This window comes from Chiloscyllium plagiosum, chromosome 26 (genome assembly GCF_004010195.1).
Source record: "Chiloscyllium plagiosum isolate BGI_BamShark_2017 chromosome 26, ASM401019v2, whole genome shotgun sequence".
In the NCBI taxonomy this organism is placed as follows: Eukaryota; Metazoa; Chordata; class Chondrichthyes; order Orectolobiformes; family Hemiscylliidae; genus Chiloscyllium; species Chiloscyllium plagiosum.
Window position 1 is genome coordinate 45,230,616 of NC_057735.1, and position 13,264 is coordinate 45,243,879.

A 13,264-nucleotide genomic window follows, 5' to 3' on the forward strand; every position below is an offset into this window, starting at 1 on the left:
AAGCGGGTCGCTAACACCAGTGCTTCACCGGAGGCTCACTGATGTTACCTAATAAAGTAAACATGTCAATCTTGCATAATACATTAATAGTTAGCCATGATTGGCACTTTCCCAGCCTTATTCTGATTGACAACAGTTTTTATTTCATGGATGCGAATGCTGATGGTAAGGTCAAACATCTATGCTCATTTCTAATTGCCCTCAAATTGATGATGTGCTGTTTTCTTGAACCACTGTTGTGTCTGTAGGTAAAGCCAAGTTGCTGTTCAGGAGTGAGTTTCAGGATTTGTTTCAGTAAGTGAACCAACAGTGGTAGAACTCCAGGTTAGGTTGCTGTGTGACTTGGAGGGGAACTTGCAGATGGTGATATTCCCATGTATCTGTTGCCCTTGTCATTGTGTGGGGTAGAGGACGGCAGGTTTGGAATGTAACGTTGAAGAGACTTGATGAGTTGGTGCAGTACATCATGTAGCTGGTACATACTTCTGCCACTGCACATCAGTGGTTAAGGTAATGAATGTTGAACATGGTGAATGGGGTGCCAATCCAAGCTGTCTGCTTTATCCTAGATGGAGTCATGTTTCTTGAATGCTGTTGGAGATGCACCCACCCAAGGAAGTGAAATATTGATTGTGAACAGACTTTGGGAGTCAAGTGGTAAGTTCTTCACTGCAGAATTCTAACCTTTGAACTGCTCTTGTGGCCACAGTATGCTGGTTCAGTTCAGTTTCTGGTCAAATATCTCAAATATTAATCTAAATGCTCCTGGCCAGTGACAAAGCTAACCAAACTCATGACCACATGCAAGAGTGACAAATACATCAGCTGTTTAATTAATTTGTTCCTGCTGGCCTGCAATTACCTTTCCCAGCACTGCAGAAACCGATGCTCTCCTTTGCTCGTGCATACATTATACATTTACACTAACTTTTCACGTGTTTAATTTTGCAGTTGCATTCAGAATCAAACATTTTCTTCCCACCTGCCTGTGTGCTTCCCACTTTCACACTTCTGTTTCAAAGTCAAAACAATGTAATGGAGATGACACATTTTTGATGAACCCTTTTATTAGTAATAGTAATTATTAACTCTCAAAATGCCAACTGGTTTGGAGAAATGACAGAATCAACAATATAGATCAAATTAAATCTGAAGTGCAAAAAACATGATTAATAGCCAAAAATCTTTTTTGAAAGGATAGCTATATAGAGACATTTGAGCTCTTCCCATTTCAGACAGCTCATGCCACTATTAAGAACAGGACAGCAAAATGCAGGATAAAATTTCTAGACCCCAAAATTTAAGGGCATATCCTACAGCAGCAGTATGGAATTTCTTCCCTTACTCCAACATTTTCCATAGCAGTCATCCTGTGGTCTTTACAAAAGAGATTGTCAAATAGGATCACATTTTGTGATGCTTACAAGGGACTGCTGAGAAATTTTTCAACACCTTTCACAGAATCCACACAGCCAGAGAATACTTGCAACTTTTCACTCTAATCTGGATTTGAACCCAAGTTTCAGAGGTGAAAGGTAAGTGGGTTAACCTTGGAGCCAAGTTCTTCCCAAAACCAGAGTCATTGAGTCTTATAGCACGGAAACTGACCCTTCAGTCCAACTCGGCCATGCTGACCAGATTTCCCCAACTAAACTAGCCCCATTTGCCTGTGTTTGACACATATCCCTCCAAACCTTTCCTATTCATGTCCCTATCCATTTGTCTTTAAATGTTGTAACTGTACCTGCATTCACCACTTCCTCTAGCAGTTCATTCCACATAAAAACCAATCTGTGAAGAAGTTGCCACTTGGGACCCTTTTAAATCTTTCTCCTCTCACCTTAAAAATATGCCCCCTAGTTTTAATCTCCCCCTTCTAAGGGAAAAGAGCGTTGTCATTCACCTTATCTATGCCACTCATGATTTTTATAAATTTCTATAAGGTTACCTCTCAATCTCCTACACTCCAGTGAAAAACATTCCAGCCTATCCAGACAGTCCCTATAACTCAAACCCTCCAGTCCTGGCAACATCCTGGTAAAACTGTTCTGCACCCTCCCCAATTTAAAAACATCCAGTATAAGGGGTGTCAGGGCATTCTCAAGAGGGAACTCAGGAGGGCAAAAAGGGAATATCAGAGTGCCTTGGCAGATAGGTGAAGGATAATACAAAGAGTTTCCGACAAGTATATTAAGAGTAAAAGAGCAACTACAGAGAAAATAGGGCACCTTAAAGATCAATGAGATTGTCAATGTGTGGGACCACAGGTGGTGAGAGTGATATTAAACAAATATTCCATGTCAGTGGAGAAAGTGGAGGCGAGAGAACTCAGGGAAATAAATATTGATGTCTTGAAAATAGTCCACATTACAGAAGAGGTGGTTCTGGAGGTCTTAAAAAAAAACAAACATGGATAAATCAGATCAATAAATCAGATCAAGCCTATCTCAAGATGTTTTGGGAAGTTAGGGAAGAAAATGCAGGGTCCCTAGCAGAGATATCACCTAAAGCCACAGATGAGGTGACGGAAGAAGTGTAAATGTTGTGCCATTACTTAATAAAGGCTGTAAGAAGAAGCCTGAGAACTCTAGACTCGTGGGTCTGGCATCAGTGGTGGGTAGGTTGTTGGAGGTGATTCAGAGAGATAGAATTTATGCATTTGGAGAGGCAAGGACTGACTGGGAATAGTCAGCATGGCTTTGTGCATGGGAAATCATGTCTCACAAACTTGATTGAGTTTTTTTGAGAATGTGACCAAAATGCTTGATGACGGAAGAGCGGTAGACACTGTCGACATGGATTTTAGTAAAGCCTTTGACATGGTTCCACATGGGAAATTAATTATTAAAGTTAAATCACATGGAATTCATGGAGACCATGCCAATTGGATACAAAATTGGCTTGACGATAGGAGACTGAAGGTAGTGGTGAAGGGTTGTTTTTCCAGAGTGGAGCTCTGTGACTAGCAGTGTTCTGTAGGAATCGGTGTTGGGACCACTGTTGTTTGTCATTTATATAAATGATGTGGATGAGAATTTAGGAGGCATCGTAAGTATGTTTGCAGAGGACATCAAAATTGGAGGTATAGTTGACAGTGAAGGTGTCTAAGATTACAAACAGATCTTGATCAAATGGGCCAACAGGCTGAGGAGTGGCAAATGGAGTTTAATTCGGATAAATGTGAGGTTTTACATTTTGGTAAAATGAACAAAGGCAGGACTTATACAGTTAACGGTAGAGCCCTGGCTAGTGTTGTTAAACAGAGACATCCAAAGGGTTCAGACAGATTGTTCTTTGAAATTTGCATCACAAGTAGACAGGGTGGTTAAGACAGCGTTTAGCATGCTTGCTTTCATTGCTCAGACTACTGAGTACAGGAATTAGGAAGTCACACTGAGGTTGTGCAGGATATTGGTGGGACCACCTTCAGAGTACAGTGTACAGTTCTGGTCAACTACTTTTTTATATTACATGCATAGTTTGTGTATTCTATACCTTTATTTATAAAGCCATCAAAAGCGCAATTTTTAGAATATTTAATTTAGAGCCACAGCTTTGTTACATGATTGCTTACAACATGGTCATTCATTTTATGTAATCAGCTCTAAGTCAAAATAATTTTTCAGGGTTCCTCTCAAGATTTTCTCAGAGGTCACTTCAAAGTTATTGGGATGGCCAATTTTTGGTTGTCGGGGCTCTTTTTCATTCTCAATAAATCATTTCTTATGTAATCCAGTCACATAGTAGCAATACTCTCTGTATTTGAGACGACATGGGAAACTTGGATTCACAAAAATTATAAGTATTTATCAATATACTTAATAGTCAACTGAAATTAAAGCCTCTACACACAAAGAATGCATAATGTTCCTAGACGCCTCAGCATTTACATTACGGGCATAAGTTGGCCACAAATTTGTTTTCAAAATTAACTGAGATACCACTACACACACACACACACACACACCAACCACAGACTGAGGAAATAACTAATGCATTTCCATCACATATAAACAAAGCTGGAACATTTTAACCAGGCAGTCACAACTGAATCACTGCCAATCTCAATCACAGATTGAGACAACTGACAACGTTGATGACAATAGTATTTACTACATTGCCCCTAAATAGTAGCTCCTGATCATAAACAGCCTTAAACAATAGATTCCACATTCATTTTCAAGGAATTAAATACCTCAGCGAATTATGGTGTTCCCAGCTACATGGTTGACAGGTTTAAAACTGCTCTCTCTCCTTTGCAGCCTTCTTTCTCAATTCCTTTTCACTCTCCTACCTTTCACTCCCCACATCCTGCAGCCTTCTTCGGCCACTTCATGCAGCCATTTCCTTCGACCAGCTGTACAGTCTCAATATTAGACCCAATGTTATGTCAATCTCATTTCCCCTCTACCCTTTACTACACTTTTAATCTGCAGACCTTTGATCAGAATACATTGGTTGAGGGATGACACAGCTGTGTCTATTACATCTTGGTCCCAAAAACTCATCAGGTCTCAGATACAATTCCTGTCCTGGGACATTCTCACCAGGACAATAATACTAGGGCTATAATTAGCTTCAGTGTCCACGAACTTAAAAGGTAGAAGAAGGAGAAAAAAAAAGTCAAAACTCACACTGTATTAATCTCCAATATGGGATGTCATCTACATTAGTTTTGGTTATGATTACCCTTAGATTTGAATAACCTGACAGCATGAACTTATCAGGGCTCATAGAAGAATGTTCATTTAGGATTATACTTCATGAGGACAGCATGGAATTTGGTTTTCAGTCAATGACTTCTGGTTTAAGTCAAAAATGTTTTAACTATCAAGTCAGAAAGGGTAGGTTTTTGTTTTACATATTTAATGATGTAATCTTTGCACAAAAGACACTTACTATTCCAGACTCTCTAACATGTGGTTAGCTACAGAGCGCAATCCAGATTCTAACTGTTATAAACAATGTGCTTTATATGTTCAATGCATGACATAAAAATTCAGAAAATTAAAATATATCAATTTTGTACTACAGTATTATTTACATATTTGCTGTTATCTGCTGAATTGCATAGTCACCTTTATGAAGTCTCTTCCAGATTTAACTTTCCATTCTGATTCATATACATTCAAGTAGGTCCCTGGACCTAAAACAAAGAATATATACTTTACTTATAATGAAAACAGAGACTTAAGCAAATTTCAAATTCTGAAGAGAGCAGGGGTGGATGGAGAGAGAGGAGTGGGGGAGGGGAAGAGGAAAGTTAGCAGGCAGGAGAGAGCAGAGAAGAGATCATGAGGGGTAGGAAGTGGGAGAGAACTTGGGTGGGGATGAGAGCAGAAAGTATGGGTGTGGTGTGTGGAAGAATGCTATGTACGTGTGATAGGAATGATGAGGCTACATCAAACATGTGAGCATTGAATATATTCATCTACATGGTGAAAATTCTGTAATTTCTTCATTTCATCTTGAAATTACCAAGAATCGCATACAGTGAGTAAATGGAGTAGAATTCAGCTGTGATTTAATTGAACGGTGGACAGTCTCGAGACATGTTACCGTTACGTAGGAGTGTGCAGCACAGAAACAGACCTATGAACTTGTCTTGTTCATCTTTTAATGTCTTATCTATCTTTAATTTTCATTATTGTTGATAGCGTTTTTTAAAAACACTTATTCCTGATGCTGAAGCCAGACTTCAGAAGTCCATTAAGCATAAACATATACTCAAGCTGTCAGCTTGTACAAGTGTCATTTCTCTTAACTTTTCATAATTGGTGTGCACCTATCAGTTCAGTCGCAATCTCTGGTGCTCCAACACAAGATGTACTACTTGGGACTAATCCTGCCCCTAAGGATAGCATTAACTCCAAAGCCCTTGCTCCTGGCCTGCCAACCTTCTCCGTACAGGTATAATCCTTATCAGTACATTAGTCTGCTGACATTTTGGCAGCCAGAATTTTAACACAGAATTTACAGTGCTGTAACAAGATATTTACATATATTCAAAAAGAAAGATTTGACCACATTTGGCATAACCAGTTGCTCAAGAGGTTGCCAGCTTTAACATCTCAGGCAGTGCAACATGTGCAGGAAGTGCACCTCCTGCAGTTAGGGCATCACCAAACCCAACCTATTCCTTATGATCAAGGAATGCAATTTTGTTTTGATATTTCCATTTGCCTTATTTTAATCTTCTCTCCCAAGTTACCGCGTTCTCTTCCTTCCTCTTTTAATATTCAAATGCAGAGTATAAAGTTTAGATTCAATTTTCCTTTTATTTCTGTATTTGAAGCTTGACTATTTTCAGCTTATAATGATTTTCCTTGAACTCAACTGATAACCATATGAAAGTTTTCTCTCAGTTTCCGTCTTTGTTTCCCAGAACATTTTTCCAGTTTCTCTGTAGACAAACCTTCTATCCCAATTTATTTGTTAACCTTAGTCTTTATTCTGCTTAAAGTATTTCACAATCTTATTGTTATACCTTACTATGTAGCAATCAGTTCCTTGAGGGTGCTGTTTTATTCTATTACTTCTGACATGATTAGTGACTTGTTGTTTGACTAACATATTGAATGAGAAAGGACTCCACCATACATGAGAAAAATGTTTCCCTCTTCTCACTTTATTTCTTTTTATGCTAGCTTATTTGAGGATCTTGGAATCTCCTGTTACCATTATTATTGTGTGCCTGTGAGTAATCTTGTAAAATTTTCTTCCTTCAACTCCCTTCCATTGTTTTCCAGTGTGAAAGATACCCTGTTAGGCAATAAACCCCACAATTTTTATAGATTATGCATCTGTACCAGTGCTATCCTTTTTCAACTGCCTTTAACTAGGAGAGTAACTCTACCATTCCAGGTCCAAGATGTGTTATAACCTGCAATTTTTTTTTTTACCAATCCTGTTTTCCATATAGGCAAATTTCAGTCCTACGCCTGGGTTCGAATTCCAGAGAAGAAAAAGGCTTGCATTTGTGTAGTCATTTTAATTACCACAGAACGTTTCAAAGTCCTTTCAGTATTTCAGCTAATAATGTATTGTTGGAATACAATCACTGGTGTATGTAAGAAACACATCAGCCAAATTTGTGGGAACTAGTGAAAACAATTTGGGGACCAAATCTTAAGGGAAGCTACAAAGAAATGCCAACATTATAGAATGGCCAATATGGTGGTCTTCAACCACCAAGTATAGACTGGGATACTGGTAGTAGAAGGGGCAGTGAGGGGCAAGCATTCCTAGATTATGTCTGGGGGAATTTACAACAGAAGTATGTTCTCAGTCCAACAAGGATAGATGCCTTGTTGCACCTGGTCCTTGGAGATGTGGACTAAATGGATCAAGCTTCAGTGGGGAATCATTTACGACAGTGATCATTGTATAAGGTTCAGGATGGTGTTGGAGAATAACATGCAACAATCCTTTGGAACTCTTGAAATTGAGTGCGCTCTCTATTCTTCTGATTATGAAATTCCCTACAAATCTAAATAATTTTATGATTCGGAGATGCCGGTGTTGGACTGGTGTGCACAAAAGTTAAAAATCACACAACACCAGGTTATAGTCCAACAGGTTTAATTGGAAGCACACTAGCTTTCGGAGTGCTGCTCCTTCATCAAGTGGTTGACAACCACCTGATGAAGAAGCGTCGCTCCGAAAGCTAGTGTGCTTCCAATTAAACCTGGACTATAACCTGGTGTTGTGATTTTTAACATTGAGCTCCAAATGCTAGCTGCCTTTGCCGGAGTCATTCCCCTCATCCTTGCAGGTATCAGCACTGCTCTTAAGCTGTGCCACCAAGCATTAGCCCATTAGATTAGATTAGATTACTTACAGTATGGAAACAGGCCCTTCGGCCCAACAAGTCCACACTGACCCGCCGAAGCGCAACCCACCCATACCCCTACATTTACCTCTTCTTACCTAACACTACGGGCAATTTAGCATGGCAAATTCACCTGACCTGCACATCTTTTGGACTGTGGGAGGAAACCGGAGCACCCGGAGGAAACCCACGCAGACACAAGGAGAATGTGCAAACTCCACACAGTCAGTCACCTGAGTCGGGAATTGAACCCGGGTCTCTGGCGCTGTGAGGCAGCAGTGCTAACCACTGTGCCTCCCATGTTCCCACACAGGCTGTGCACAGGTTGTCCCTGTTCAACCACCATTAACTCATGTTAAAAAATTGATAACGGGTTCATGCACTGTCATCAAATTGGGTGCATGTTAAGAACATAAAAATCAAAGCTTATTAGTCTTAAATACTTGGGAGTCTGTTACACAGGTCTGCTGGAACTCCTTCACATTTCCCTTTACCCAGCTGAGTTAGATTCTCTTCTTTCTGAATTTTGTTTCCCCTCTAATGTGACTGGAGTAAATTATCCAGTCTTAACACCAACACTCAACTCTTACTAATAACAAAACTATGCATAAGACTTCTACATACTTACCTATGCATTTAGATTAATTTCCTCAGTCTTGCCATTTCTCTCCATGCAGTGAGTACAATGTCATTGTTCTGCCAGTGCAATTGATTTTTCATTGGCTTAATGCATCCTTCCCTTTCACACTAAATTATTATGTTCAAATTTCTCGTCCTTTTCTTTAAGAAAGACAAGCCTCCCACTTCTCCCAACTCCGCTTTGAACCAGACACACTTTTATTCCTATGCTAGCTTCTGAAATTTTGATAATTTCATAACACATTTATAAATTATAAAAAAAGTTGCTTACTATCGTCAAAAATCCCAGCATGTGCAAGCAGCAGTGTAACCACCTTTGGGTCTTTTTCCATTTGCAGTACTTGTTTGTTCCCATGTGACATAAGCGTACATACGTTGATTGCAAAGTCCACTTCATTTGGAAGTCCCGAAAGTAAAGACAACACCACTTTATTATAATCACTGATTGTGGTAAATTCTGTAAAAAGCCCATAACCCCGACGTACACTTTCTGAAAGAAAGAATAACATTAGTTTATTTTATTGTCAAATGGTAATGCAATCAGATTTGACAAAAGACTAAAATCATACAAGCCACATGACATGTGCAACTTAGTGCAAAGATCTGACGAGAAATTTGACAGCTTACTGTGGCATTGGCATTGTGGTTATAAAATTAGTTTAAAACAGAAACAGTGTAGTGAAGAGTTGTTTGAGATTGGAATGAGATGCGATACCCCCCAGGTGTTAGGACCACTGGTCTTTTTTGATATATATTAACAAACTAGACTTGTGTGTGCAGGGCATATGTGCACAATTTATGGAAGACATTAAACTAACTTCATTTACTAAATAATGAAGAGGACAGTAACAAACATCAGGATAATAAACATGCTAAGATGGAGTTAGACATAGAAGATGCGATTTAATGTAGAGTGTGGTGATGCATTGCAATGAGTCAATCTATATTTAAAAAGGCACAATTTTGAAGGTATCATGGAAACAGAAAAGCCTGAGGTGTATATACACAAATCTTAGACAGTAGACAAGCAAAAAGAGAAGGCTACATGGAAAAAGAAAGTCAGAATCATTGACATTTAAAATAAAAGGTAAGAATGTAAAGACCTGCAGAGATCATTGGCTAAGTGCCAGCTGGACTACTGCATTGCACTGTAGGTACATTTCAAGGTTTCAGAGCAAATTTAAGAATGTCACTGGAATTTCAGCTCTACGAAGAGACTCTCAAGGTGTTTTCCATTGGATAAGCTGTTTCCAGTGACAGAAGAGGCAGTCACCAGAGGATGCAAACTTGAAATAATTAATAAAAGAACCAGAGTTCTTTTTTTCATTTGTACAGTTATTGTGTGCATTAAGAATAGACTGAGAAAGGGTAGTTGAAGCAGCTTAAATCATACTTCAAAGATTATTAGTAGGGTTATGGCAAAAGATAAATGGGAATAATAAAATGACTATTAAAAATCTGGACTGTCATACTGTGATAAACGGCTGCTTTCTTACCTGCATTATTTTATGATGGTAGAAGAACCTGCTGAAAACACTTTTGAAAGGTGCTTTTAATATTTCTTCAACCACCAGTTTCCACAGCATAGTCTAACTTAGTCAAGGTTAAATTGATGGTCCAAAGACATTTTATTAAATTAGCAGAATCTCTCATCTGTCACTGCTTTCTTGAAGGACAGCAGACAGCTGTTCTAGTAATGGCTTTGTTAGTGGTACCATCAGGTATGCCCACAAATATTCTCTGTAGTAATACTGCAATGTAATTACTTTGTACATTTACACTGGCCAAAGTACAGATGCATCAGCCCTATGGTACTGCTGGATTGAGGAAGCAGCACAACTAGGTATAGGAGTTTTCTCAATCTTCTGATATGAACAGTTTATAAACAAAACCATTGACAGCTTACGTAACTCACCCTCCCACTCCCAGCCCAAGATAAATCATGCAATTAATTATTACAGGTTTTGGAGGTTCCTCTTGTTGGCACTTACCTGGGATGATGTGCTGATGTCGATTATAAAACAAATGAACCCCAGAGACGACACCCTGTGGTCGAGAATTGGTCGGGGTAAGTACTTCATCATCCTCACCAAAATGATGCAACTTCTCATAACTCTCCAGGTACCTGTACAAAAAATATAATACTCAACTAAACACAGTTTCCTCATGGTTGGCATTGAAGTAAATAGGCAATTATACAAAAATTAACTAGGTAAGCATTATTATAGTTGAAGTCATCACTGCACATGTCCATTTCAAGGTTTCAATAGTCAACTATAATTAACTTAATTCTATGTTAAGGGGCAATAGGATACATAGTAATATCAATACAAATTAATAAAACTAAGCAAAAGCAGTAGAAGCTAAATTAGGGGCATAGTAAACTGCGAAGAATATAGCAACTTGCAGGTTGGAGCAGACAATTTTGTGCCAAGATGCACTACATTGCAGAGGAATATTTAAGTACAACAGCACATTTTGGGAAAAATTTCTAACTTCTTTGTAACACCAGTACAGATCTAGGTATGTTGATTAACAAGAATTAAATGTGGGATATGCACATTCTCCCAGTATCTGCGTGGGTTTCCTCTGGGTGCTCCGGTTTCCTCCCACAGTCACAAAGATGTGCAGGTCAGGTGAATTGGCCATGCTGAATTGCCCATAGTGCTAGGTGCATTAGTCAGAGGGAAATGGGCCTGGGTGGGTTACTCTTCGGAGGGTCGGTGTGGACTGGTTGGACCGAAAGGCCTGTTTCCGCACTGTAGGGAACCTAATCTAATATCTCATTACATTTATACTGGATTTAAAACAGATCACTGCAGCTTATCTATCCCATTCAGCACAGAACATTGGTTATCATTTTCAGGATCTAGGGACATGGTTTATGTCCTATATCTGTGCTGACAAATAACTTAATCAGGAGATAAATTATACCCTATGGTCTACTGTGCTGTTTATACGGTTTCCTGAAAGTGAACTAGCATAAATAAGGCACTATAACAAGTGTACCAGATTGTCCACCAATTTATCTCCAAAGCATCTAAGAGCACAATTGCAAGATACATTTTAAATAAATGTTTGATATTATCTGCAGGAAATAAAGCTAAAATATACTAGGAATAGTACACCAGGTACAAAATTTCCAATCTAAATCGTTGAGAAATTCCGGTAATGCTCTGTACTGTGTGAAAGCTCTCTGCTTTTCTTTGCAATTTGTTAAACATAACATAAACACAGAGTGTGAAGACAGATTTCTGATGGCTCCGCCAAGAATGCTCCAGGTAAGGCAAGTGGTCTTGGAGACTATTTCTACTTTTCCTTTCCAACTCCCTGTTACTTTAAATGATCAGCTCGATACAGATCAGTCTATACTACCCTCATTGATGTCAACGCCCATCACCAAAAGGTAGCTCAGTAGTACCATTACTGACCGAGCTGGCATTGTCCTGAAAAACACAGCTGAGAGAGTGGACCTGTACTAGATGATGAGACCAACATCATGAGGTAAAAACCTACTTTGTTTCATTCACTTAGAGGACCTGGATGTTGCTGGCTAAACCAGCATTTATTGCCTATGGGCAGTCTGGATCCACACGTCAGCCAGATCAGGCCAGCACGGCCGATTTCCTTCCCTAAAGGATGCCAATAAACCAAATGGATTTTTTCAACAATTGTCAATTGTTCCATGGTTGTCATTAGACGCCTAATTTCAGACTTGACCTCATCCATACAAATTCAACCTGTCACAAATACTAATACTATAATGAACAAATGTAAGAGTGAGCACTGTGCAATCTTTGGGGAGATAAAAATGTTGCTTTCACACCAAGGACATCCATCATAATTTTGTTCAACATCACCACACTGCTAAATGGATGGATTCAGTATAGATTTAACAGCTCAAAACTGGACATCCATGAAGCACTGGAAATCAGCAGCAGCATTACTTTTCACCACAAACTGCAACCTCATATTTCTCAATCCACAATACCTTTAAGACAAAGAATCAGCCCTGGTTTAATGTGGAGCGTATGAATACTAGGATCAACATTAGGCATATCTAAAGATAGAAGTTACCAACCTGATAAGTGCCTCATGTTGCCTCTGGTTCCTTCCCCATTCACCCAAAATCAATACACGCTAGATCTCAACCCTTCTACCAATGAGAACAGTTTCTTCCCATCTAAAAAATTTTGAACATCGTTTATTAAATCTTTCAACATTCTCTTCAACAATAACAATGATAGCTTCTCCAATACACCTACATAAATGAAATCCACAATCCCTAGAACTATTTTCTTATTAGCATTGGAACAAAGAAATAGGATTAGATGCATTTATTTTTCAAAGTAAATTACAATAAAAGGGGATGCTTATCAAAGGTGCTCATGTAAGAAGCATTGAATATTCTATAACCTTATAAATGGTAAGTATTTACAAACATAAAACATTGAAGAAATAGAAAATGAGATCAGAGTAGAGCACTGCAGGTAAAGAACCAGACATGATAGATCAAATAAGTCTATCTTGTGCAGTAAAAATTCTTATGATTTCTTTCAAATCATTTAGTTGAATTTTCAGTTCTCTGTAAGATTATTATTCACTTCACTAGTCTGCTTCTAAACAGAATCTCAATTGTTCACTGGTGCAATTATTCATTCTGATTATCAGTTATAGATTAACTTGTTTAGCAGTTACTTCAAGTTACTTGACCTGTTAAAAACTTCTAAAAGACGATCCTCCTAAGCTTCAATTTCTACATTTTAGCTTCGATGCCTAATCAGAACTGTGAAT

General features: G+C 38.6%; 1 protein-coding gene across 1 annotated transcript in view; it reads right to left on the minus strand.

Annotated features, from left to right (window-relative positions):
* Positions 1-13,264, minus strand: part of LOC122563310 (AT-rich interactive domain-containing protein 2-like) — a 258,669-nt gene that overhangs the window by 90,859 nt on the left and 154,546 nt on the right. Inside the window, exons 4-6 of the mRNA XM_043717025.1 lie at positions 10,462-10,595; positions 8,742-8,960; positions 5,079-5,146 (exon numbers count right to left, since the gene is read on the minus strand). Of these exons, the coding sequence (XP_043572960.1) occupies positions 5,079-5,146; positions 8,742-8,960; positions 10,462-10,595 (421 nt within the window). The remainder of the gene's footprint in view (positions 1-5,078; positions 5,147-8,741; positions 8,961-10,461; positions 10,596-13,264) is intronic.